We start from the raw sequence: 21970 nt of genomic DNA on the forward strand, positions 1-21970 counted from the left end.
GTGACAGACGGTTATATGGGTGACAGACAGATGGACAGGTGATGGACATATGGATGGGTGACACACAGATGGATGGGTGACGGACAGACTGGTGGGTGATGGACAGACAGATGGGCTGGAGGGTGGGGATAGGATGGGCGGTTGCAAGCACTGGTGGATGGACGGGCGGAAGGATGAGGTGGTGGGAAGATAGACAGACAGTCAGACAGACAGATGGATGGATGGAAGAGCGGACTTGACGTGGGCAGCCAAGAAGAAGGTGGTGGGAGGGACAGGGGAGTGCTCAAGGTGAGGTGGAGGCAGGTGTGCATGGGGACAGCCCCAGCAGTGGCACAAGGTGTCGCAGGGGTGGCCTAAGGTGGCCCAAGGTGACCTAATGATGGCACAGGCTGTTCCATGGTGGTCTAAGGTGGCCCACGGGTGACCTGAAGCGACCCAAGGTGACACAGGTGTGGCCCAGGTGACCAAAGGTGACCCAAGGGTGACCCAAGGTGGCCCAACATGAACCAGGGGGGGCTTAAGGTGGCCTAAGGGTGGCCCTGGGCTGGTCCATACTGGCCCAAGGGTGGTCGAGGGTGACCCAAGAGTGAACTAAGGTGGCTCAAGGTCTCCCAGGGTGACCTAAGGGTGACTGAAGGTGACCCAGGGGTGGCCCTGAGGTGACCCCGCTGGAGGGCACCTCAGGGACATCAGCAAGAAGGGGGGGTCCGGGGGGGTGCGGCGCTGACGCGGCGGGGAGGGGGCACGCGGGGAGGGGCCTCACCCGGGACATGACCCGGCCCCACGCGGTGCCCCGGGGCCGTTCCACCGGGGCCGCCTCCCGCGTCCGTCCCCCCGCACTCCTGCAACGCCGCACCGGGGGCGGGGCCGGGCAGGGCCGCTCCGCCCGCCGCCGAGGGGCGGGCAGCACCGGCGGCACCGGCGGCACCGGGAGCACGCGCGGGGCAGCGCCAGTTCCTCCCCGCCGCGCCGGGCCGCGCGCCGAGGGTGAGTAACGGACGGAGCGGGGGGGGGGGGTGGCGGGAGGAGCCGAGCGGAGCGCGGGAACCGCGTGGGCCCGGCTAGGGCCGGTTCCGGGGGCCTGGGGAGAGCGGCTGCGGGGCTGCGGGGGGGGGGGGGGGGGGGCTGTGGGGCCGGGGCCGCGGGGCTGGGTCGGGGCCGTGGGGCACGGCTATGCCCGGGGGGCCCCTCCGGACCCCGCCACCACGTGCTCTCCGTCCCAGTTCCGTAAGGCCTCTCAGGGCTCTGGTTGCTGCCCCCCAGGGCTGCTTCCCCCTTCCGTGCACGGGCGAAGGCAGGGGCCCGCCCGCCCGCCTGTCCCCTCGCCCCACTCCGCTGCCCCCAGCCCTGCCCAGTGGGGCACGGCCCCCTCCAGGGCACCCCACCCCCCACCCCCCCCACGGGAGGGCAGCGGCGTGGGCAGGGTCCGCAGGGTACCCGCAGCCCAGCCCCAGAGCAGCCCCTGGAGAAGCCACGCTCCCGCAGGCGGGGACCCGCCGGTCCCTGCAGGACGGAACCGGCCTCGGCCACAATTAATGATTAAAACGAAGGAGGTCGGAGCCAGCCCCGGGACACGGCGCGGGAGGGGCGCCCTTTTGTCCCCATCTGACCCCAGTCACTCTTCGGGGTGCCCTGGGGGACACGGCAGGGCCAGCACAGCTGGGAGGGGCTGGGGGCACCAGTGCCAGGGCTCCGGATCCTCTGGTCCCTTGTGGGGGTGTTACCAGTATGGGGGGGGGGGTGTCAGTACTATGTCCAGGAGAGACCAGTAGGGCTTGGGAATATCAGTATGGTCAGGAGACACCAGTACGGCTCGGGGACACCGGTATGGTTTGAGATAACCAGCATGGTTTGGGGTAACGGGTATGTCGGGGCTGCCATCATGGCTTTGGTGGCCAATGACATTCGCAGTGGGTGCAGAGGGGTCCCCGGCAATGCCCCACTGCCGCCCCGCTGTCCCCGCTGAGCTCTTGCCCCCCCGGGCCCGGCACCATCTGCCCGGAGCTGGTTAATCTTTAGCCGCCGCCGGCGCTGTAATGAGGCCTCATTAGCGGCCATTACACCAGACCGGCCACCGACGGGACCCCGGGACACCGGCACCGGTCTCGGTGGGGGGCTCTGGGCGGGTGAGTGGGGCTGGGGCCAGGCCGGGGATGTGGCCTTGCCACCGGCCACAGCGGTGACACCAAGGGACGGCAGGTCCCAGCCACGTGAGGGGGTTGGCTGGTTTTGACCGGGTGTCTCCATGAGGGCGAAGGGTCCCCGGGCAGCGTTGGGGTGCCTGGTGGGTGACCTGGTGTCCTCAGGGGACATGTCACCGTCCCCAGCACTGTGCCAGGGTCCCTGGGGGCATGACTGGGTCCCCGGCGGTGGCACAGGGTCCCGGAGATGCCAAGCAGGGGTCTCCAAGGGACATGCTGGGGTCCCCACGGGCCGCGCTGGGGTCCTCAAGGCCTGTGCCGGGTCCCTAAGCGCTGTGCCAGGGTCCCCAGGGGCTGTGCTGTGTCCCCAGGGGCTGTGCTGTGTCCCCAAGGGCTGTGCCGGGGTCCCCAAGGGCTGTGCTGCGTCCCCAGGGACTGTGCCAGGGTCCCCAAGGGCTGTGCTGTGTCCCCAGGGCTGTGCTGTGTCCCCAGGGGCTGTGCCGGGGTCCCCAAGGGCTGTGCTGCGTCCCCAGGGACTGTGCCAGGGTCCCCAAGGGCTGTGCTGCGTCCCCAGGGCTGTGCTGTGTCCCCAGGGCTGTGCTGTGTCCCCAAGGGCTGTGCTGTGTCCCCAGGGGCTGTGCTGTGTCCCCAAGGGCTGTGCCGGGGTCCCCAAGGGCTGTGCTGTGTCCCCAGGGGCTGTGCCGGGGTCCCCAAGGGCTGTGCTGTGTCCCCAGGGGCTGTGCTGTGTCCCCAAGGGCTGTGCTGTGTCCCCAAGGGCTGTGCTGTGTCCCCAGGGCTGTGCTGTGTCCCCAGGGGCTGTGCTGTGTCCCCAAGGGCTGTGCCGGGGTCCCCAAGGGCTGTGCTGTGTCCCCAGGGCTTTGCTGTGTCCCCAGGGGCTGTGCTGTGTCCCCAAGGGCTGTGCTGTGTCCCCAGGGGCTGTGCTGTGTCCCCAGGGCTGTGCTGTGTCCCCAGGGGCTGTGCCGGGGTCCCCAAGGGCTGTGCTGTGTCCTCAAGGGCTGTGCTGTGTCCCCAGGGCTGTGCTGTGTCCCCAGGGGCTGTGCTGTGTCCCCAGGGGCTGTGCTGTGTCCCCAAGGGCTGTGCTGTGTCCCCAGGGGCTGTGCCGGGGTCCCCAGGGGCTGTGCTGTGTCCCCAGGGGCTGTGCTGTGTCCCCAGGGGCTGTGCCGGGGTCCCCAAGGGCTGTGCTGTGTCCCCAGGGGCTGTGCTGTGTCCCCAGGGCTGTGCTGTGTCCCCAGGGGCTGTGCCGGGGTCCCCAAGGGCTGTGCTGTGTCCCCAGGGGCTGTGCCGGGGTCCCCAAGGGCTGTGCTGTGTCCCCAGGGCTGTGCTGTGTCCCCAGGGGCTGTGCTGTGTCCCCAAGGGCTGTGCTGTGTCCCCAAGGGCTGTGCTGTGTCCCCAGGGGCTGTGCTGTGTCCCCAAGGGCTGTGCTGTGTCCCCAAGGGCTGTGCTGTGTCCCCAGGGCTGTGCTGTGTCCCCAGGGCTGTGCTGTGTCCCCAGGGGCTGTGCCGGGGCCCCAAGGGGTGGTTCCCTGTCCCGGGGGCAGTGCCAGCGCCGGGCACAGTGCCCGTGTGCTCAGGGCTGTGCCAGGGCCCCCGCTGGGACACGCCGGGTTCCCAGGGGCTGTGCCAGCTCCGGGGGGTGCCGGTGTCCCGGGGGGTGCGGTGCTGGCGGTGCTCACACCAGGGTGTGCGGCGGCACCGCGCCACGGTCCCGCGGCCGTGCCAGGGGAGGTGGCCGGTCCCTGGGACGGGCTGGTGCCGGCAGATAGGGCGGCCGCGGGGGGGTCCCCGTGCGGCGGGAGGGGACCGAGCCGCTATCGGGGCCCGGCAGCCCCGGCGGGGGCCATGGGTGCTCCCAGCAGATTAGTGGGGTCTGTGCCGGTGCGGGCGTGCGGTGTGGGTCTGAGCTCGGCGGCGGCGACCGTGACAGCGGGAAGGCCTGGCCTTCTGCAGGTGGGTGGGGGGTACAGGGGGGTGCCAGGCCATGTGCATGCATGTGCATGTGTGTGAGCCCGTGTACATGCGTGTGCATCTGTGTGAGCCCATGTACACACCTGTGCAAAGTCCCGGTGCCAAGCAGGGTCCTTGCCCGTGTTGTGGCATGCTGGGGACCAGTGCCAGCCGCCGGTGGCCAGGACATGGGGCATTGCTGGGACCACGGTGGCCTTTGCCCACTGGCCACGTGCCCAGGTGCTGAGGGTGTCATGGTGTGGGTGTCCCGGTGTGTGTGCTGGTGACCAGTGGGGGTGCCAGGTGTCACGGTGTGGGTGCTGTCACAGTGTGGTGCTAGCTGTCATGGTGCCAGTGCCAGTGCCCCGGTGTGGGTGCCGGTGACCCGGTGTGGGTGCCGGTGACCCGGTGTGGGTGCCGGTGACCCGGTGTGGGTGCCGGTGACCCGGTGTGGGTGCTGGTGACCTTTACGTGTGCTGGGTGCCACGGTGTGGGTGCTGGGTGTTACAGCGCAGGTACCAGTGACCGGTGTGTGTGTGCCTGCAGGCGCGGCAGGGCCGCGGTGCCGGCGCCATGGCGGGGGGCAGCGCGGGGCTGCCCAAGCGCCTGGGGACGTTGCTCTCGGGGCTGCTGGAGTGCGGCGCCTTCTGCGGCCTCATCTTCGGCTGGGCCTCCCTCGTCTTCGTCCTCAAGGACCTGCAGTACTTCAAGGAGTGGTGCCAGCCCGCCGGCCCCAACGGCACCGAGCAGCTCGGTATGGCCCCAGCGGTGAACTGCTGGGGTGCTTGTGTCCTGGGGTGCTCGTGTCCCGGGTGCCACGTGTCCCTGATGCACTGTGGTGCCCCAGGTTCTCACTGTCCTAATCCCTGGGTCCCCACTCTCCCATGTCCTGCGGTGCCGTGTCCCCATATCCCTGCTGTCCTCCTGTGTGTGCTGGGTGTCACGCACATGTTTCCCCATGGTCCCCATGCCTGTGTCCCCACTGTCCCCAATCTCATGTCCCATTCACTGTCCTGATGCCCCATGGTGCCTCATGTCCCTGCTATCCCTATGCCCTGCAGTAGTCTGTGACCCAACTATCCCAGTGCCCGTGTCCCCACTGTCCTGATGTCCTGCGGTGCCCCATGCCCACATTGTGCCCATTGCCTGGGCTGTCCCATGTCCCCATGGCTGTGTCCCCACTGTCCGTATGCCCTGGGGTGCCCTGTCCCCCCGTGTCCCCGTGTCCCTGTCCCTGCTGACGGCCGCCCCGCAGACTGCAGCCGCCAGGATGAGCAGTTCTCCCTGGTCTTCACCATCGGCTCCTTCATGAACAACTTCATGACCTTCCCCATGGGCTTCATCTTTGACCGCTTCGGCACCACCGTTGCTCGCCTCATTGCCATGTGAGTGGGGGGCAGTGCCGGGTCACCCCTGGGTGCTGGGGGGGTGTGTGAACGGGTGTTGTGAGGGTGCTGGGGCTGTTATCAAGTGTGGGTGTTATCGGAGAGGGCAGGCGGGGTGGGGGAGTCAGGGCCCTGCCTGTGCGGGGGGACCCATGGTGGGGGGAGCCCCCATGTGAGCCCAGGGGGACCCACACTGTCCAATGGTGCTGATGTTGGGGTACAGCCCATTCTGGCACCTGCCCCCCAATGCCATAAATTGTCCCCTGTGTGTCCCCCACACCCCCATTGCCCCCAGCCCTTTGTATGCCCTCAGGTCTCCCTGATGTCCCCAGGGCTCCCCCGGTGTCCCCAGGAGCATTCATGGGATATTGGGGTGCTGGGTGGGATGGGGTGTGGGGGTGCCACCCTCCCCAGGACCCTGCCCCAGTTGTCACCACTGTCCTCACCCTGCAGCTCCCTCTACACCTGCGGGACCCTGCTCGTTGCCTTCTCCACCCCAGGTGAGACCCCGTGGGCTTTGGGGGGGACCTGTTGGGGACCCCCCTTGTGCCCGCTGACCCCTGTGTCTCCAGGGCTGTCGGTGCTGCTCTTCCCTGCCATGTCCATGCTGTCGGTGGGTGGCATCCTCCTCATCCTCACCAACATGCAGGTGAGCTCCCAGCACCCTGACCCCCAGTCAGTGGCCGGGACACCCGGTGCTGGGGGATCCTGATGGCACAGGAGGGTCTCTCCATGCCAGGTGGGCAATCTCTTTGGGAAGTACCGCTCCATCATCATCACCCTCTACAATGGGGCCTTCGACTCCTCATCTGCCATCTTCCTCATCATCAAGGTGGGCACAGCGGGGTGCTGGGTGTCCCCAGGGGCCCAGCCCCTGCACAGGCACCGTGAGGAGGGCTGAGGACAGAGATGGTGACAGTTGGGCCACCACTGGGGACATGGCCGGGGCCACCATTGAGCCACTGCTGGGGCCATCATGAGGACACAGTGGGGCTATACAGGACTGTGGCCCCAGGGTGGGACAATGGCGGGTGGCCGACCAGCCTGTCCTGTCCCCGTCCCCGTCCGTAGGTGCTGTATGGGCATGGGCTGTCCCTGCGGACCATGTTCCTCTTCATGGCAGCCTGCAGCGCCTGGCACCTGCTGCGCACCCTCTTCCTCATGCCCCGCACCCGAATCCCCTACCCGCTGCCCCCCGCCTATAACTACGGGTAGGGAAGGCCTTGCCTCTGCCCCATGGGGCAGCAGCACCCATCCCGGGGTGGGGGGGGGTGGTGGTGGTGGCGGGTCTATGGGTGACGGTGATGGGTCCCATCCTGTGGTGGGTGGTGGGTCCCGTCTTATGGGTGGTGGGTCCTGTCTTGTGATGGGTGGTGGTAGGCCCCATACTGGATGGTTGGTGTTCCCACCCCACAGGGGGTGGGTCAAATCCTGTGGTGGGTGGTGATGGGTCCCATTGGTATCCAATGGTGGTTCCCATCCCAGGAGTGGTGGGTCCTGTCTTGTGATGGGTGGTGGTGGTCCCCATACTGGATGGTTGGTGTTCCCACCCCACGGGTGGTGGGTCTCATCCTGTGGTGGGTGGTGATGGGTCCAATCGGTATCCAATGGTGGTTCCCATCCCATGGGTTTGGGTCCCATCCTGTGGTGGGTGGTGATGGGTCCAATTGGTATCCAATGGTGGTTCCCATCCCAGGGGTGGTGGGTCCTGTCTTGTGATGGGTGGTGGTGGGTCCTGGCTTGTGATGGGTGGTGGTGGGTCCCATCCTGTGGTGGGTGGTGACGGGTCCCATTGCTCATTGGTATCCAATGGTAGTTCCCATCCCATGGGTTGTGGGTCCTGTCTTGTGATGGGTGGTGGTGGGTCCTGTGTTGTGATCGGTGGTGCTGGGTCCCATCCTGTGGTGGGTGGTGGTGGGTCCCATTGGTATTCAATGGTGGTTCCCACCCCATGGGTGGTGGGTCCTGTCTTGTGATGGGTGGTGGTGGGTCCCATCCTGAGATGGGTGGTGAGGGGTCCCATTGGTATTCAGTGGTGGTTCCCATCCCAGGTGTGGTGGGTCCTGTCTTGTGATGGGTGGTGGTGGGCCCCATACTGGATGGTTGGTGTTCCCCCCCCATGGGTTGTGGGTCCCATCCTGTGGTGGGTGGTGATGGGTCCCATTGCTCATTGGTATCCAGTGGTGATTCCCATCCCATGGGTGGTGGGTCCTGTCTCATGATGGGTGGTGGTGGGTCTCATCCTGAGATGGGTGGTGAGGGATCCCATTGGTATTCAGTGGTGGTTCCCATCCCATGGGTTTGGGTCCCATCCTGTGGTGGGTGGTGATGACTCCCACTGGTACCCAATGGTGGCCCTGTCCCGTGCGGGTTGGTCCTTCCCGTGCTGTGCTGGGCGGTGGTCCCTGTTGCTGGTGCCTTGGCTGCATTGCTGGTGCCATGGCTGCGGTGCTGGTGCCATGGCAGCCGTGCTGGTGCCATGGCTGCCGTGCTCGTGCCTTGGCTGCGGTGCCGGTGCCATGGCAGTGGTGCTGGTGCCATGGCTGCCGTGCTCGTGCCTTGGCTGCCGTGCTGGTGCCATGGCTGCCGTGCTCGTGCCTTGGCTGCGGTGCTGGTGCCATGGCTGCGGTGCTGGTGCCATGGCTGCCGTGCTGGTCCCAGGCTGCGCTGCCCGGGCCGGTCTCGCTCCTACCGCACCTACGAGGAGAAGCGGCCGCCGGGGGAGGCGGGGCCCGAGGAGACGCCGCTGGGGCTGCAGCGCCTGGCGCGCGGCGACGCCGGCCTCGGTACGTGCGGGCGCGGGGGGACGGGGACGACACTCGGGAGCGCGCCCGGCCCGCGCTGACGCTGTCCCCGTGTCCCCCCCGTCCCCCCCGCCGCAGTGAGCACCTACACCAACGCCTTCGCCTTCACCCAGCTCTGCGGGGTGCTCTGCGCGCCCTGGAACGGACTCATCCTCGACCGGCACAAGCGCGGCAAGGCCCCGCACCCCGACGGTAACCGCCCCCGTCCCGGCGCTGCCACCCCCTCCCCCCCCCCGTGTCCCCGGTTAGGCCGAGCCCTGACGCCGCGGTCCCGCAGGAGCCCTGGGGGCGCTGGCTGACCTGCAGGCGTCGGTGCTGTCGCTGGTGGTGACCGTGGTGCTGGGCCTGCTCTTCTCCATCGCCGCGGCCGTGCCCGTGCTGCCCGTCCAGTTCGGCACCTTCGTGCTGCAGGTGCTCAGCCGCTCCTTCCTCTACGGCGGCAACGCCGCCTTCCTCGCCATCGCGTGAGTGCGGGCACCAGCGGCGCATGGGCACCAAGGGTGGGGGGGGGCAGCATGGGTGGCGGCAGGGGACAGGGTAGGGGTGGCAGGGGAGAGGGTGATGGGGTCACTGGGATGATGGGGAATAGTGGCAGGGTTGGAGGGGTGGCAGGGGACAGAGTGTTGGGGTCACCGTGGGGGTGGTGGGGCCAGGGTGGGGGTGTCAGGGTGCCGTGGTTCACGGTGACGCGGCGCGTGGCGGCGCAGGTTCCCCCCGCAGCACTTCGGGAAGCTCTATGGCCTGGCCATGGCGCTGTCGGCGCTGGTGGCACTGCTGCAGTACCCCTGCGTGGCGCTGGTGCAGGGGCCACTTCAAGGGGACCCCTTCTACGTGAGTGGCTGCCCGGGAGGGGTGGGGGTCCTGCCCCATAGGGAGGTGGAGTTCCTGTCTCATGGGGAATGGGTCTTGCCTCATTGAGGGGTGGGGGTCCTGCCCCATAGAGAGACAGGGGTCCTGTCTCATGGGGAATGGGTCTTGCCCCATAGGGAGATGGGGGTCCTGTCTCATGGGGAATGGGTCTTGGCCCAGAGGGAGATGGGGGTCCTGTCATGGGGAATGGGTCTTGCCCCATGGAGGGGTGGGGGGCTGCCCCTTGGGTGGGTCCTGCCCCACAGGGAATGGGGGTCCTGCACCAAGCACTGGGGACCAGGGGGGGTCTGTGAGGCTGGCCCAGGGCACCCCTAGGGTAGGGTGAGCACCCCTGACCCTGCACCCTGACCCGCACAGGTGAACCTGGGGCTCATTGCCGTGGTGCTCCTGGCCTTCGTCAGCCCCGTGGTGGTGGCCCGCGAGTGCCGGCACCAAGCCAAGGAGCTGGGGGCTGCCGGCACCCCCCTGGCAGCAGCCCCCGGCACCGAGACCCCAGACGAGGCGACCCACTGAGCCCCGCACCCCAAAACCCTGTTTTCTATTGGACTTGGGGGAGCTCTGCCCCAGGCTGGGGTGCATTTGGGGGGGAATAAATATCGACGACCCCTCTGCTCACTGGGCAGCACCTCCCACTCCTGGGGCTTCTCCAGTGTCTGCTATGGGGTTGGGCATCCGCTGCCCCCAGACCCCTCATGACCCCTCCCCAGCACAGCTTCGAGACTGGGTGCAGTGAGCCAAAGGTTTATTGGGGTAGGGGGTGCAGCCCCCGGTGTGGGGCTGGGGGAGCAGGGGGGTGCTGGGGTCACTGGGGGGCTCAACACTCTTCCAGGGGGCTCAGCCCTGGCACCCAGCAGCACCCATTGACCCAGGAAGTAGCCCCAGCCCTCCCGGCCACCCTGGGTGGAGATGTGGGAGCCTCAGGGACCTGGGGAAGTGGGGGAGGCCCATGGGAAAGTGGCACCTCAGGGCTTGGGGCACCCTGGGGACATGGGCAGGGCTGGGACACGCAGTGATGGGCACTGGGACACAGGGACATGGCTGGGGCACCCAGGGTGGGCACCGGGGTCAGATGGGGCAGTTGGAGCTTCCTGGGGGTCCCAATGAGTCCTGGGCACCGTGGCCCCAGTGCAAACCTTGGGTGGCCCCTATGGGACACCGCCGGAGCCCAGGGTCCCCCCCACATCCCTGTGCCTGGTGCTAGTGGCCAAGGGAGAAGGTGCCAGAGTCCGTGGATTGCTTGTCCCGGGGGCAGAGGCCCAGCCCCCCGGGGGCCGGCGCCGTGGGGCTGCCCGGGGACTGCACCATGTCTGCCTCTGGCACCTGGGGGGCAGAGCGTGGGCCTGGGTTAGGCCCTGCCCCATGGCCAGGGCACCGCAGGGGTCAGAGGCACTGCCTGAGCGTGTACCTCCCATCCAGCCCCACACATCCCCCTGTGTGGCCTGACCCAGCCCCATGGCAGCCCCAGCCCCACTGACCTCCTCGAACTTGCGGGCCTTGTAGTGCTCGGCTCCCTTCAGGAAGTTGAGCAGGATGATGTCGCACAGCACCGTGCCCTGGGGTGGTAGTGTTGGGGTGGGGGGGGGCGCTATGGGGCACCCGCTGACACCCCACAGCCCCCCATGGAGCCAGGCTGGGGCTCTGCTGTGTCTGCACACTGCATGTCTGCGGGGTTCTTCTCCACCACCCCTCCCGATCACTATGGAGCATCACAGCCACCCTGCCCCACACCTATGAGGTGCTCAGGGCATCTCCCAGGCCCCCTCTTATGCACAGGGGGGCTCCCCCCACCACCCAGGGAGATGCTGCCACGAAGGGGCTGAGAACGGCCACAACTCACCACACCGATGGAGGTGAACGCTGCCACCGTGTTGATGAGGGTGGGGATGATGCCGAACTTCCCGGCCTGGGGGTGCAGAGATCCCGTTGGTGGGGGGCCCCCAACCCCCCCCCCCAGCCCTCCCCATGGCCTCCCTGGCCCAACACGCACGTGGCCGTACACCAGCACGTCGAAGCGGATGCCGAAGGCTTTGGTGAGGGTGCGGCGCTCGGGGCCGTCCTGGCAGTGGTGGTACCGGGCGTGCCTGCGTGGGGACACGGCCGTGGGGCACACGTGTGGCACTCGCGCGTTCCGGCGCCGGCACGTGCCGTACCTGAAGTTGTAGCCAGTGGCGTGGGACAGCCCGTCCAGGCGGGTGAAGGAGTAGTGGGGCAGGCAGCGCTCCCCGCCGCGGTCCAGGTCGCAAACCCACCCGATCTTGATGGCCAGCACCCCCCCCTGCGCCACCGCGCGGGGCCAGTGTCACCCCATGGGTGTCCATGCAGACCCATGGCCCTCACCCCTGTGTCCCCCAAGACATCTCTGTGTCTCCATGTCTCTGTGTCCTCCATCCCATATCCTGTGTCCTCCATCCCAAACCCTGTGCACCCACACCCATGTTCCTCTGTGACCCCATGTCCCAATGTCCTCACATCCCACTCCCTACATCCCACATCCCTGCGTCCCTGTATCCCGCATCCCACGTCCCCATGCCCTTATGTCCCACTTCCCCATGTGTCTCATGTCCCCACATCCCTCATCCCTGTGTCCCCACGTCCCCTGCCCCAAACCCCTGTATCCCTGCATCCCACATCCCTGTGTCCCCACACCCTATGTTCCTCTGTCCCATATCCTCATGCCCACCCGCCATGTCCCCACATCCTCCATCCCACATACCCGTGTCCCCATATCCCGCATCTTTGTGACCCCACGCCCCACTCGCTGTGCCCTGTGGCCCGTGTCCCCCTGCCCCACGGCCCCGGCGCGGCTCACGGTGGAGGCCAGCGTGCGGAAGTCCTGCCCCGCGAGCCGCACCACGTCCCCGAGGCGCAGGATGGGGCAGAGCGGTTGGAGCTGCGGGTGGAAGCGGCAGCGCCCCAGGTCCCCCCCGGCGCCGGGGGGGGGGGAGGTTGGCCCTGGGGGGGATGCGGCCGTGAGGCGGCGCCGGGAGGGTGGCTCCGCGGCCCGACCCGGCCCCTGGGCACCCACTTCTCGAAGCCGAAGAGTGGGAAGCGGATGCTGTTCTTGATGAAGAGGGTGAAGTTCTCGGCCTCCAGCATGATGGGGCTGGGGGGGACAACGGGGTGGCCCTGGGCACGCGGCGGGGGCACACGCACCCCCGTGCACCCCGTGTCCCCCCGCGTCCCCGTCACTCACACGTCCACCGTGTCCACCTCGGGTGGGCACCAGCCCCGGATCTCGCAGGTGTGCAGGGTCTCGTTGTAGGGCACGCACCGGCCGGTGAGCAGCCCTGCGGAGCACCCATAGGTGCGCTGAGCCGGCGGTCTCAGCCCCAGCACCCATGGGTGCACGGAGGGAGGCGGCCTCAGCCCATGGGTGCGCTGAGCTGGCTGTCCTCGGCTACCCGTCCCTCACCGCTGCCGCTGGTGGGGCTCCTGTCGCGGCAGTCGCGGTCGCTGCGGCACCGGAACGCGGCTTCGCTCTGTGGGGCGGTGATGAGCGGGGGGGGGCGCTGTCACCCCAATGCCGCCCCCCCTCTGCCCCCGCAGCCCCGCACCTCGGGGCAGAGCCCCTGCGCCTGCTGCTCCGTCAGGATCTGCTTGGTGACCACCACGAACACGGAGGTGCCCTGCGGGGACGGCACCGTTACCCCCAGTGCCCGGGGAGGGGGGGGGGTGCGGGGTGGGGTGGGATGGGGGGGTCCCGCGGCCTCACCTGGGGGGGGGTGACGTAGTCGGCCGTGTCCAGCACGCGCCCCGCATAGCTCCCGATGCCCTTCACCTTGGTGACCACCGAGGACTCGATGACGGTGTCCCGCACCTGGTAGGCTTTCTCATGGAGGAACACCCAGCTGGGACAGCACCCGCGGGGACGGTGACGGCTGGGACGGGCTCCCCGGCACCCCCCGACAGCCCCCGGCATCCCCCGACAGCCCCCGGCACCCCCGACAGCTGCCGGCGCCTTCCGGCAACCCCGGCACGAGTGGCGCAGGGTGCCCCCGACAGACGCTTGTCACCCACCCGTGACCTGACGTGGCCGCTGTCACCGCCCGGGGAGCCCCGCTCTGACCCCATCACCGTCCCCGCTCTCCCGGCTGGCCCCACGGTGGCACCCGCACTGTCACACCTCGTGTCCCCGCGCTGCCCGGCCCTCCTCCGCCCCGTCCCCGGGGCCCCCCGGGGTCTCACCCGATGAAGTAGGCGAGGATGAGGAGCTGCACGGCGCGGTGCGTGGCGCCCACCACCCAGCTCCTCACCACCACCGACTTGGGCGTCTCGTACGAGAAGAATTGCATCGCCCAGGGCGGGCAGCGGCGCGGGGCCGGCATCGGGGTGCGGGCAGGGACAGGGGACGGGCAGAAAGGGGGGGATGAGGTGGGACGGGCAGGGGACAGGCAGCGAGGGCGGTGTTCAGGCTGTGGGAGCGGGGATGTGGGCAGGGCACGAGCGGGCAGCGGTACAGGCAGCGAGAAGGGTGGTGCAGGCGGGGTGGGTGGCGGGGTGGGCAGCGGAGCGGGCAGGGGTCAGGCGGTGGGGTGATGGATGGGCTGTGCCGGGCAGCGAGAGGGGTAATGCGGGCAGGGTGCGGGCAGGGTACGGGCAGCGGGGCTGGTGCCGAGGCTGTGCGGGCAGGGAGCGGTGCTGCGGGCAGGGTGCAGGCAGCAGCGGCTGGTGCGGGCAGCTCGGGGCGGGACGGGGCGGGTCGGGGGCGGGGTCACGGCCGGGGGGGGGAATGAGGGGCAGGCGGGGTTCGGGGGGGGGACACCCCCGTGTGTGTACCCGAGCTGGGTCCGGGTTGGGGGTGCTGGGGGCGGCGGTGCTGATGTGGGGGTGCCCGGTTTGGGCTGCTCCCCCCTCCCCCCCCGGTGTTTCTCGGGTGCCCCACTGAGGGCGTCACATTGGGGTGCCGGTTTGGGGGTGCCAGGTCTGTGGGTGCAGGGTTAAGGTGCCCAGTTTGGGGGGTGCCGGTTTGGGGGTGTTCCATTGGGGGTTCCCAGTCTGTGGGTGCCCCATTGAGGGGTGCCCGGTCTGAGGTACCCCACTGTGGGTTCCCGGTCTATGGGTGGCCCCTCTAGGGGGTGCCGGTTTGGGGTGCCCCCATCAGAGCGGGTCGGGGGGTCGCGGTCGGGCTCGGGCCCTGCGGAGCTGGGATCCATCCTCCCCCCGCTCCCCCCCCCCCCCCAGCTGCCGGGAGATGCCAGCGCGGGGGGGGCACTGACGGCTCCACGAGCCCCCGGTCCCGGCGCCCGCCATGGCCGACACGCTGGAGTTCAACGAGATCTACCAGGAGGTGAAGGGCTCCATGGTGAGCGCCCGGGGTGCGGCTGGGAACGGAGCTGGAGCAGCTCCCGCGCCCCCCGTGCCTGCTGCGGGGGCTCCGTGGGGCTGGCGCTGGGGCCCAGGGGACGGGGTGGGTGCTGCCGGGTCCCCTGTAACTCAGTGGGGCCTGGGGACAACAAGGGGGGTGCTGAGGGGTGCAAGGAGCAAGGCTGGGTTAGGGGGCGCTACGGTGACGGGGCCGTGGCTCTGCCCCACAGAACGATGGGCGGCTGCGGCTGAGCCGCCAGGGCGTCATCTTCAAGAACAGCAAGACGGGGAAGGTGGACAACATCCAGGCCTCGGAGCTGGCCGAGGGCGTGTGGCGGCGCGTGGCGCTGGGCCACGGCCTCAGGCTGCTCACCAAGAACGGCCACGTCTACAAGTACGACGGGTTCCGGGAGTCGGTGAGTGCCCGGCCCCAGGGGCAGCTCCTGGGGCCCCAGGCCCGTGTGCTGGGTCGTGCCCCGGCCCCAGGTGGCAGCAGCCCGTGTGTGGTGGTTTCTGACACCCCCTCCTTCTGCCCCATCCCAGGAGTTCGATAAGCTCTCGGATTTCTTCAAGACCCACTATTGCCTGGAGCTGACCGAGAAGGATCTGTGTGTGAAGGGCTGGAACTGGGGCACGGTCAGGTTTGGAGGTGAGTCCTGCTGGAGGGCTCCCACCGGCGTGGCTGTGCCTGCAGTGCCTCAGGCAGCCACCTGCTAGCTTGGGGTGTCCTGGGGACAGTGGAGATGGTGGCAGGATGGAGCCTGGGAGAGCAGGAGATGGCAGATCCAGGGGAGGCAGGGGAGGGGATTCCCTGCAGCAGGGAATGCTCTGTGTAAAGGGAAAGTCAGGGTGGGAGCTGCGAGGTCTGGCAGGTTCTGGGGGAGCCACGGGAGCTGGTGGCTCAGCCCTGTGACTGGGACCAAGGGAAGATGGGAACAGATGGTTCCTTCCTGTTCATGCCTGATCAGTGCCCATCCCCGGGGCTGCAGCCAGGAGGAGGAAGCCTGGAGATGAGGCAGGGAATGCAGGGGTGATGCAGGCAGGAGAGGAGGGCCAGTGCTGGAGATGGGTCTGGGGCCGCAGTGGGTCAGGTCCCGCTGTGACGGGCGCGTCCCCCGGCGCAGGGCAGCTCCTGTCCTTTGACATCGGGGAGCAGCCGGTGTTCGAGATCCCGCTGAGCAACGTGTCCCAGTGCACCACGGGCAAGAACGAGGTGACGCTGGAGTTCCACCAGAACGATGACGCCGACGTCTCGCTCATGGAGGTTCGCTTCTACGTGCCCCCAACCCAGGAGGACGGCGTGGACCCGGTGGAGGTGAGGGGGCTGTGGGGCTGCTCCGGGGCCACACTGGGGCCAGCTGGGTCCCTCCTCCCCACCACAGCTCCGTCCCCTCGCAGGCCTTCGCCCAGAACGTGCTCTCCAAGGCGGATGTGATCCAGGCCACGGGCGATGCCATCTGCATCTTCCGGGAGCTGCAGTGTTTGACGCCGCGCGGGCGCTACGACATCCGCATCTACCCCACGTTCCTGCACCTGCATGGCAAGACCTTCGACTACAAGATCCCCTACACCACGGTGCTGCGCCTCTTCCTGCTCCCGCACAAGGACCAGCGGCAGATGTTCTTTGTGGTGAGGGGGGCACCGGGGCCTGCCCTGCCCCGGGGAGGGTGGCAACGGGGAGGTGCAGGGGAATCTCAGCGCCTCAACACCTCTTCTCTCCTCAGATCAGCCTGGACCCCCCGATAAAGCAAGGCCAGACCCGTTACCACTTCCTTATTCTGCTCTTCTCTAAGGATGAGGACATTTCCCTGACCCTCAACATGAATGAGTGAGCTCTTCTCCTGCCCGGCCCCTTCCTTGGGCTGGCTCTGGGGCAGCGGGAGGGAGGTGAGGGACCTGCTGTGTTCCTGCTCTCACCACGGCCTTGCGCCTGCACAGGGAGGAGGTGGAGAAACGCTTTGAGGGGCGGCTCACCAAGAACATGTCGGGGTCCCTCTACGAGATGGTCAGCAGGGTCATGAAGGCGCTGGTCAACCGCAAGATCACCGTGCCCGGGAACTTCCAGGGGTGAGGAACGCTGCTGCTGCTGGCCGAGGGACAGGGGGATGTGGGATCTTCCTGCTGTGAGGCAAGTGCCTCCTCATAGGAACATAGCGTGGTTTGGGTTGAAGGGACCCCACCACTGGAGCAGCTTGCTCCAAGCCCCTGTGTCCAGCCTGGCCTTGAACGCTGCCAGGGATGGGGCAGCCACAGCTTCTCTGGGCACCCTGTGCCAGCGCCTCAGCACCCTCACAGGGAAGAGCTTCTGCCTAAGAGCTCAGCTCAGTCTCCCCTCGGGCAGGTTCAAGCCATTCCTCTTGGCCTGTCCCTACAGGCCCTTGTCCCAAGCCCCTCTCCAGGTTTCCTGCAGCCCCTTCAGGGACTGGAGCTGCTCTCAGGTCTCCTCAGAGCCCAGCAGAGGGGCAGGATCCCCTCCCTGAGCTGCTGCTCACGCTCTGGTGATGCAACCCAGCACACGGCGGAGGTTCTGGGCCCAAGCACTCACTGATGGCTCATGGGGAGCTCCTAAGATGGGAGAGCTGCTGCTCTGGGGGGCTGAGGCCACTGTTTGAGAGCCCTCCCTGGCCCTGGATCTGGCCCCTCTTTCTGTCCATTGCTGTGCTCGGAGGGTGCTGCGTGTGGGGCCAGGAGCAGCCACGGGGCTCTGAGGTGCCGGTCCCCCGCGGGTGCTCAGGGCAGGCCTCCCGCAGGCACTCGGGCGCGCAGTGCATCACCTGCTCGTACAAGGCGAGCTCGGGGCTGCTGTACCCGCTGGAGCGCGGGTTCATCTACGTGCACAAGCCGCCCGTGCACATCCGCTTCGACGAGATCAGCTTCGTCAACTTCGCCCGCGGCACCACCACCACCCGCTCCTTCGACTTCGAGATTGAGACCAAGCAGGGCACGCAGTACACCTTCAGCAGCATCGAGAGGTGGGTGTGGGTCAGGGCACGCTGCCCCAGGCTCTGCCCCCGGCCCTCACCCCCCTGTCCCGCAGGGAGGAGTATGGGAAGCTCTTCGACTTCGTCAATGCCAAGAAGCTGAACATCAAGAACCGCGGCCTGAAGGAGGTACCTGTCCCTGCAGAGCTGCAGCCCCTGCCAGCCTGGGTGCTCTCCCCTCTCGGTTCTGCTCCTTTGCCCTTCTCTTTTGTTAGTTTTCACCTCTCTCTTCTCTCCTTGCCCTTGTAGAGGAAAAAGGTCCGTGCGATACCCCTTCCTCTTTCTCCTCTTCCTCCTCCTGGTGCAGGTTTCCTCTGCATGGCCTGGTGGTGGCCCCTGTTAACCCAGTAACTGCAGCATGGTGTGCAAAAGGGGCCCCCAACTAACTCTGATAACTTTTCTACCTCTTCCTCTGGAGCCTTGCTGAGAGCAGGAGGTCCCTGTCCTCCCTGGTCCTTGCTCCTGGTCCCTGCTCCCAGTCCCTGCTGCAGTGCCCTGCATGGTTGGGGCCATGCCTGCGTGGGACACTGGGGGCTGCAGTCCCCAGAGGGGTTGGAGCTGGGCCATGGGGAGGGCTCCTCACGCTGCTCGTCCCGCAGGGCATGAAGCAGAGCTATGATGAATACGCCGACTCGGACGAGGACCAGCACGACGCCTACTTGGAGAGGATGAAGGAGGAGGGCAAGATCCGGGAGGAGAATGCCAACGACAGCAGCGACGGCTCCGGGGAGGAGACGGGTGAGGGGCGCTGGGCTCTGGGTGCTCAGCTGGGGGGAAGCTGAGAGCTGACCCTGTGCTCTGCTTCCAGATGAGTCCTTCAACCCCGGGGAAGAGGACGATGATGTGGCGGAAGAGTGAGTAGGGGCTGGGCCGGTCTCTTGTGGGGGAAGCTTCTGGAAGGTGCTGTGCGGGGCTGCGAGCGCTGGGGATGCTGCAGCCGGCATCACTTTACACACCCCTGGGCTTCAGAGTGTGGGCTCGCTCTATCCTAATGACATTAGAGGGCTCTCAGGGGTTGGAGCAGCACTCAGGGCATCGGGTGGCTCCTGCTGAGGCGTTGGGCAGCCAGAGCAGAGAGAGCAGTGGGAGGAGGCGAGGATGAGGCTGGGATGCAGCTTCGAGCTGGGGGAGGGAGGGCGAGAGGCTGCGCTGCACCGGGAGCAGAGCACAGCGAGCACCGAGTGTGCTGCAGGAGCAGGTCCAGCCGGGGGGAGGAGCTGGGGGAGCCGAAACCATGCAGGAGGTGGGGATGGAGCCGTGTTCCTGGAAGGAGGGTCCCTGGAGGCTGCTCAGCACCAGCACAGCAGCTTCGGCGCCGGAAGGCTCCCGCTTACGGGCTGCTGGAGGCGGGGGTTGCTGAAAGCAGGGCCTGGTGCCCCCGGTGCTGCTGCATCCCCCAGCCCTGTGCTGGGCCCCCAGGTTCGACAGCAACGCCTCGGCCACGTCCTCGAGCGGTGACGGCGACAGCGACCACGACGACAAGAAACCGGCCAAGAAAGCCAAGGTGGTGAAAGAGCGCAAGGCCCGCAGGAAACACCCGGAGGTGAGGGGCTGAGGCCCTGCTGCTGCTGCAGCCCAGCCAGGGCCATGCCACAGCCCCTGTGCTGCCCCCTCACCAGCTCCCACCTGCCGGGGCCCAGCCTGGCTCCGCTGCCTCCTGTGGAGGAGTCAGAGTGGTTTGGGTTGGAAGGGACCTTAGAGCTCCTCCAGCTCCACCCCCTGCCACGGGCAGGGACCCCTTCCACTGGAGCAGCTTGCTCCAAGCCCCTGTGTCCAACCTGGCCTTGAACACTGCCAGGGATGGGGCAGCCACAGCTTCTCTGGGCACCCTGTGCCAGCGCCTCAGCACCGTCACAGGGAAGAGCTTCTGCCTAAGAGCTCATCCCAGTCTCCCCTCTGGCAGGTTAAAGCCATTCCCCTTGGCCTGTCCCTACAGGCCCCTGTCCAAAGCCCCTCTCCAGGTTTCCTGCAGCCCCTTTAGGCACTGGAGCTGCTCTCAGGTCTCCCCTTCAGGAGCCTTCTCTTGTCCAGGCTGACCCAGCCTGGCTCCAGAGCCTGGAACCTTTCCCAAAGGCCTGTCCTGTCCCTTTGTTTGTTGGGAGCCTGATCTCCCAAGAGCTGGCCCTTTGGTGGCTGTGGGGCGGCCCCACGTCCCCAGAGCTGCAGTGGGTGATGCTGGTTGAGCCTCTCACGCTGGTTCCCTCTGCTCTTGCCTCCCAGAGCAAGAAGGGGAAGGACCCAAACGCGCCAAAGCGGCCGATGTCTGCGTACATGCTGTGGCTGAACGCCAGCCGTGAGCGCATCAAGTCCGACCACCCTGGCATCAGCATCACAGACCTGTCCAAGAAGGCCGGGGAGCTCTGGAAAGCCATGTCCAAGGAGAAGAAAGAGGTGAGGGATGGGGTTCATGGGTTGGTCTGCTGGTGGGGGGAGCCAAGCCTGGCTCAGGGTGGAGGATGGATGTGGGAGGGATGGATAAAGGGAAGGTAGACATGGGGAGGACAGAGAGGCCCTTGTTTGGTTGCCAGAACCTGGAGCTCCGTAGATGGGAGGTGAGGAAGGTTCCCATGGCTGTGGGGAGGTGATGGCTTGAGGCTGTTGGTTGAGCACAGGCTTGGTCCAAGGAGGGAGCACAAGAAAGATGGGTAGTTTGAAGCTCTGTTGATGCCGGACGAGGGAGCCATTCCCACCATTCCCATGTTCCTGTGGCAGGAGTGGGATCGCAAGGCAGAAGATGCCAGGAGGGACTATGAGAAGGCCATGAAGGAATACAGCGTGGGCAGCAAGGCGGAGAGCTCCCGGGCGTGAGTGCTGGGCTGGGGGAAGCTCCGTGGGGCTGGGCCGAGGGTCGGTGGTAACGTCCCCTCCCTCTCACCGTGCACAGGGAGAGGTCCAAGAAGAAGAAGAAGAAGCAGGAGAAGCAGCTGAAGGGGAAAGCGGAGAGGAAAGGCACCAGCTCCAAGTCTCTGTCCTCCAGCAAGTCCTCGGCCAAGAGCTCAAACGAGAGCTTCAAGAGCAAAGAGTTTGTGTCCAGCGATGAGAGCTCCTCCGCTGAGAGCAAGAAGGAGGTGGGGTAGAGCTGGGGCAGCCCCTGCCGCTGGTGGGGACCCTCACCCCAGTCCTGCCATGGGGCTTGCCTGCAGGGCTGGGCATGGTCCGCACTGGGGATGGCTTCTGTGTGCTACCTCCATGGTAGAAGTGGGGACCTCATCCCCCGCTGACCCCACCATCCCTGCTGTGTGTCCCCGCTGACGCCGCATCCTTGTCCCTTCCCGCAGGACTCAGAGGAGGAGGGAGCCCCCAGCCCCCGCCGCAGCTCCTCAGACTCTGCCTCAGGCTCCGATTGATCCATCCTTGACCCGGGGGCTCCTGGACCGGGCGCCCACAGCGGGGACCAGCTCCAGGGCCCCCCCGTGCCTTCTGGTGCCGGGTGTCCCGGGGGGGTCCCTCCCTCCCAGCCCCGCGGCTCTTTTGTAACTCTCAGCTGGTTCCTCGTTCCCTCCGTTGGGTTTTGTTGTTTTTTTGTATTTTGGGTCTGTTCCCGTGGAAACCGGGATTGAATAAAAAAACCCACCCAGGGCAGGAGCTTGGCTGCAGTGGCACAGCGGGGCGGGGGGGCCCTTCCCTCCTATTCCCATCCCCTTCTGCCCTCTTCCATCACCTTCCATCCCTTCCATTCCCTGCTGTCCCCTTCTGCCCCTTTCCACCCCTTCCTTCTTATCCCTATCCATCACCTTCTGCCCCGTTCTGTTCCCTTTCATCCTTTTCCATCCTCTCATAGAACCATAGAGCAGTCAGGATTGGAAAGGACCTTAAGATCATCCAGTTCCAACCCCCCTGCCATGGGCAGGGACACCTCACACTAAACCATGGCACCCAAGGCTCTGTCCAACCTGGCCTTGAACACTGCCAGGGATGGAGCATTCACAACCTCCCTGGGCAACCCATTCCAGTGCCTCACCACCCTCACTGTAAAGAACTTCCTTAGATCCAATCTAACCTTCCCATTTCAGTTTGAACCCGTTACCCCTTGTCCTGTCACTACGGTCCCTAGCGAGGAGTCCCTCTCTTTGTCCCTTTCCATCCCCTTTTGTCCCCTTCTGCCCCATTCCTGCTTTGCCCCATTCCGTCCTCTTCCCTCCTCCTTCCCCTTCTTTTTTCCCTTCCTTCTTCCCTCTTCGCTGTTCTGCTTCCCGTTTCCTCACTCTTCCCGTTTCCACCTTCTTCCCCATTCCTCCTTCTTCCCCTTCCTTCCCTCTTCCTTTCCCCTTCCTATTTCTTCGTTCTTCCCCTTTCCCCTCTTTTTCCTCTCCTTTTCCGCTTCTCCCCCTTTTTCCCTCCCCGCTACCGACCTCTCCCATTGGGATGAACCCGCTTCTGATACCTCCCACCCTGCAGGCGGCGCTCCTCCACCGCGACCCCTCTACCCGCCTCTCTATGGTAGTCCCACCCTCGCCGGGCGCCTCTCTAGCCCGTCTCCTCTATGCGCTCTGCCCGGCCACGCGGCGCGCGTCTGTCCCG

The 21970-nt window shown here is 66.8% G+C and overlaps 3 protein-coding genes across 6 annotated transcripts; 2 read left to right on the plus strand and 1 right to left on the minus strand.

Moving 5' to 3' along the window:
• The first annotated feature begins 969 nt into the window (after positions 1-969).
• On the plus strand, positions 970-9683 carry SLC43A3 (solute carrier family 43 member 3). 3 transcript variants are annotated; one of them, XM_057396642.1, is made up of 12 exons: positions 970-987; positions 4652-4859; positions 5361-5490; positions 5944-5990; positions 6063-6139; positions 6230-6322; positions 6562-6701; positions 8152-8276; positions 8373-8486; positions 8572-8758; positions 9002-9125; positions 9522-9683. In XM_057396642.1, the coding sequence occupies exons 2-12, from the start codon at positions 4679-4681 to the stop codon at positions 9675-9677; spliced, it is 1374 nt and encodes a 457-aa protein (XP_057252625.1). In that variant the 5' UTR covers positions 970-987; positions 4652-4678; the 3' UTR covers positions 9678-9683. The 3 variants fall into 3 exon arrangements, with proteins under 3 accessions (XP_057252625.1, XP_057252624.1, XP_057252623.1); XM_057396641.1 differs by lacking the exon at positions 970-987 and adding an exon at positions 1993-2108; XM_057396640.1 differs by lacking the exon at positions 970-987 and adding an exon at positions 3978-4108.
• A 390-nt stretch (positions 9684-10073) lies between these two features.
• On the minus strand, positions 10074-13523 carry P2RX3 (purinergic receptor P2X 3). Its single transcript, XM_057396634.1, is given in 13 exon segments — positions 10074-10484; positions 10640-10717; positions 11002-11067; positions 11152-11245; positions 11315-11439; positions 11974-12105; positions 12107-12116; positions 12190-12267; positions 12358-12451; positions 12577-12643; positions 12719-12790; positions 12877-13012; positions 13350-13523. Coding segments are annotated over 13 exon segments (1215 nt in total). The 5' UTR covers positions 13490-13523; the 3' UTR covers positions 10074-10361.
• Positions 13524-14335: 812 nt separating this feature from the next.
• Positions 14336-20858, plus strand: SSRP1 (structure specific recognition protein 1). Of its 2 annotated transcripts, XM_057396643.1 has the most exons (16): positions 14336-14466; positions 14699-14884; positions 15012-15117; positions 15593-15783; positions 15867-16097; positions 16193-16296; positions 16407-16535; positions 17219-17440; positions 17506-17578; positions 18049-18187; positions 18258-18303; positions 18869-18992; positions 19670-19840; positions 20162-20253; positions 20334-20517; positions 20728-20858. In XM_057396643.1, the coding sequence occupies exons 1-16, from the start codon at positions 14413-14415 to the stop codon at positions 20794-20796; spliced, it is 2121 nt and encodes a 706-aa protein (XP_057252626.1). In that variant the 5' UTR covers positions 14336-14412; the 3' UTR covers positions 20797-20858. The 2 variants fall into 2 exon arrangements, with proteins under 2 accessions (XP_057252626.1, XP_057252627.1); XM_057396644.1 differs by lacking the exons at positions 20334-20517; positions 20728-20858 and having other exon boundaries at positions 20062-20173.
• The last annotated feature ends 1112 nt before the right edge of the window (positions 20859-21970 follow it).

Source organism: Pezoporus wallicus, unplaced genomic scaffold (assembly GCF_028554395.1).
Source record: "Pezoporus wallicus isolate ANWC-B61680 ecotype Strahan unplaced genomic scaffold, APGP_CSIRO_Pwel_v1 contig_14128, whole genome shotgun sequence".
NCBI classification, from domain to species: Eukaryota; Metazoa; Chordata; class Aves; order Psittaciformes; family Psittacidae; genus Pezoporus; species Pezoporus wallicus.